At 37.8% G+C, this 1,016-nt stretch overlaps 1 protein-coding gene across 1 annotated transcript in view; it reads left to right on the top strand.

The window, feature by feature from the left end:
- The window catches only part of LOC119591300 (laminin subunit gamma-1-like), an 83,409-nt gene that overhangs the window by 69,609 nt on the left and 12,784 nt on the right, over positions 1-1,016 (top strand). Inside the window, exon 10 of the mRNA XM_037940028.1 lies at positions 297-522. Within this exon, the coding sequence (XP_037795956.1) occupies positions 297-522 (226 nt within the window). The remainder of the gene's footprint in view (positions 1-296; positions 523-1,016) is intronic.

Raw genomic sequence — 1,016 nt, forward strand, 5'->3', positions numbered from 1 at the left:
ACAAAGGTCATTTAAAATTTTAATCTTTTGTGTGTGATTGTGTGATTCCTCTTTTTGTTTTGTGTGTTTTTATGATTTAAGTTTTGTGAGTGCATTTTAGCATTCTTTTTAACATATTGAACCGTAAGATATATTAATATACTGCTCAGACCATATCAGAATATATTTAGATTTTCTTTCAGAATAGAGAAAATTGTTGTTGAATTCAACCCTATAAAAGCTCAGTCCATCAAACAACTTGATAACATTTCCACTCATTAACAAACAGTCACTATAAATCAAACATCCACCAACAGGGTTGCAAGCCATGCGGATGCAATGTAGCCGGCAGCCGCAACAACGAGGCAAGCTGCGACCCAACAACTGGAGTGTGCCTATGCAAGCAGCACGTGGAAGGGCAACAGTGCGACCAGTGCAAACCGGGCTACTTCAACCTGGACCTGGAGAATGAGTTTGGCTGCACGCCTTGCTTCTGCTACGGACACTCGTCCATTTGTTCCTCGGCCAGCGGATACTCCCAGAGTGAGTCTTTCGTTATAGCGGATGGGAGAATGAGGAACATAGGAGTTTGTCATCTATATGTAAATGGAATTATTTATTGATGGCTCCAAATGTTCAAATATGTTTAGTTTATGGTCCAGAATGAATCTCCCATTAGGTATCTCTAAAGGGAGACTTTGACCTGATTTTTGACATAAAAGAAGAGGTTAAAGGATTCATTTGTATTTGGCTGTTTTGTCAGAGCTACAGACTGATTGCACATAGCTTTAAAATGTCAGAAGAAGCTTATTTCATATTAAAAAACAGTCTTGTAGTAAAACTATGTACAGTCTGAGTGAGTAAGTTTAGATGCAGTGACTGGTTTTGATCAAATATTAAAATATATTAATCAAAGTACTCAGCTTCTCCATCTACATTGTGTAATCTTGTACCTCAGACTTTATTTCCCTGTTATATTTCTTATAGGCCTAGGGGCAATGGTGTATCTGTATAGTGCATGTAAGTATTCAAAAGCC

This window comes from Penaeus monodon, chromosome 28 (assembly GCF_015228065.2).
Source record: "Penaeus monodon isolate SGIC_2016 chromosome 28, NSTDA_Pmon_1, whole genome shotgun sequence".
NCBI lineage: Eukaryota > Metazoa > Arthropoda > Malacostraca > Decapoda > Penaeidae > Penaeus > Penaeus monodon.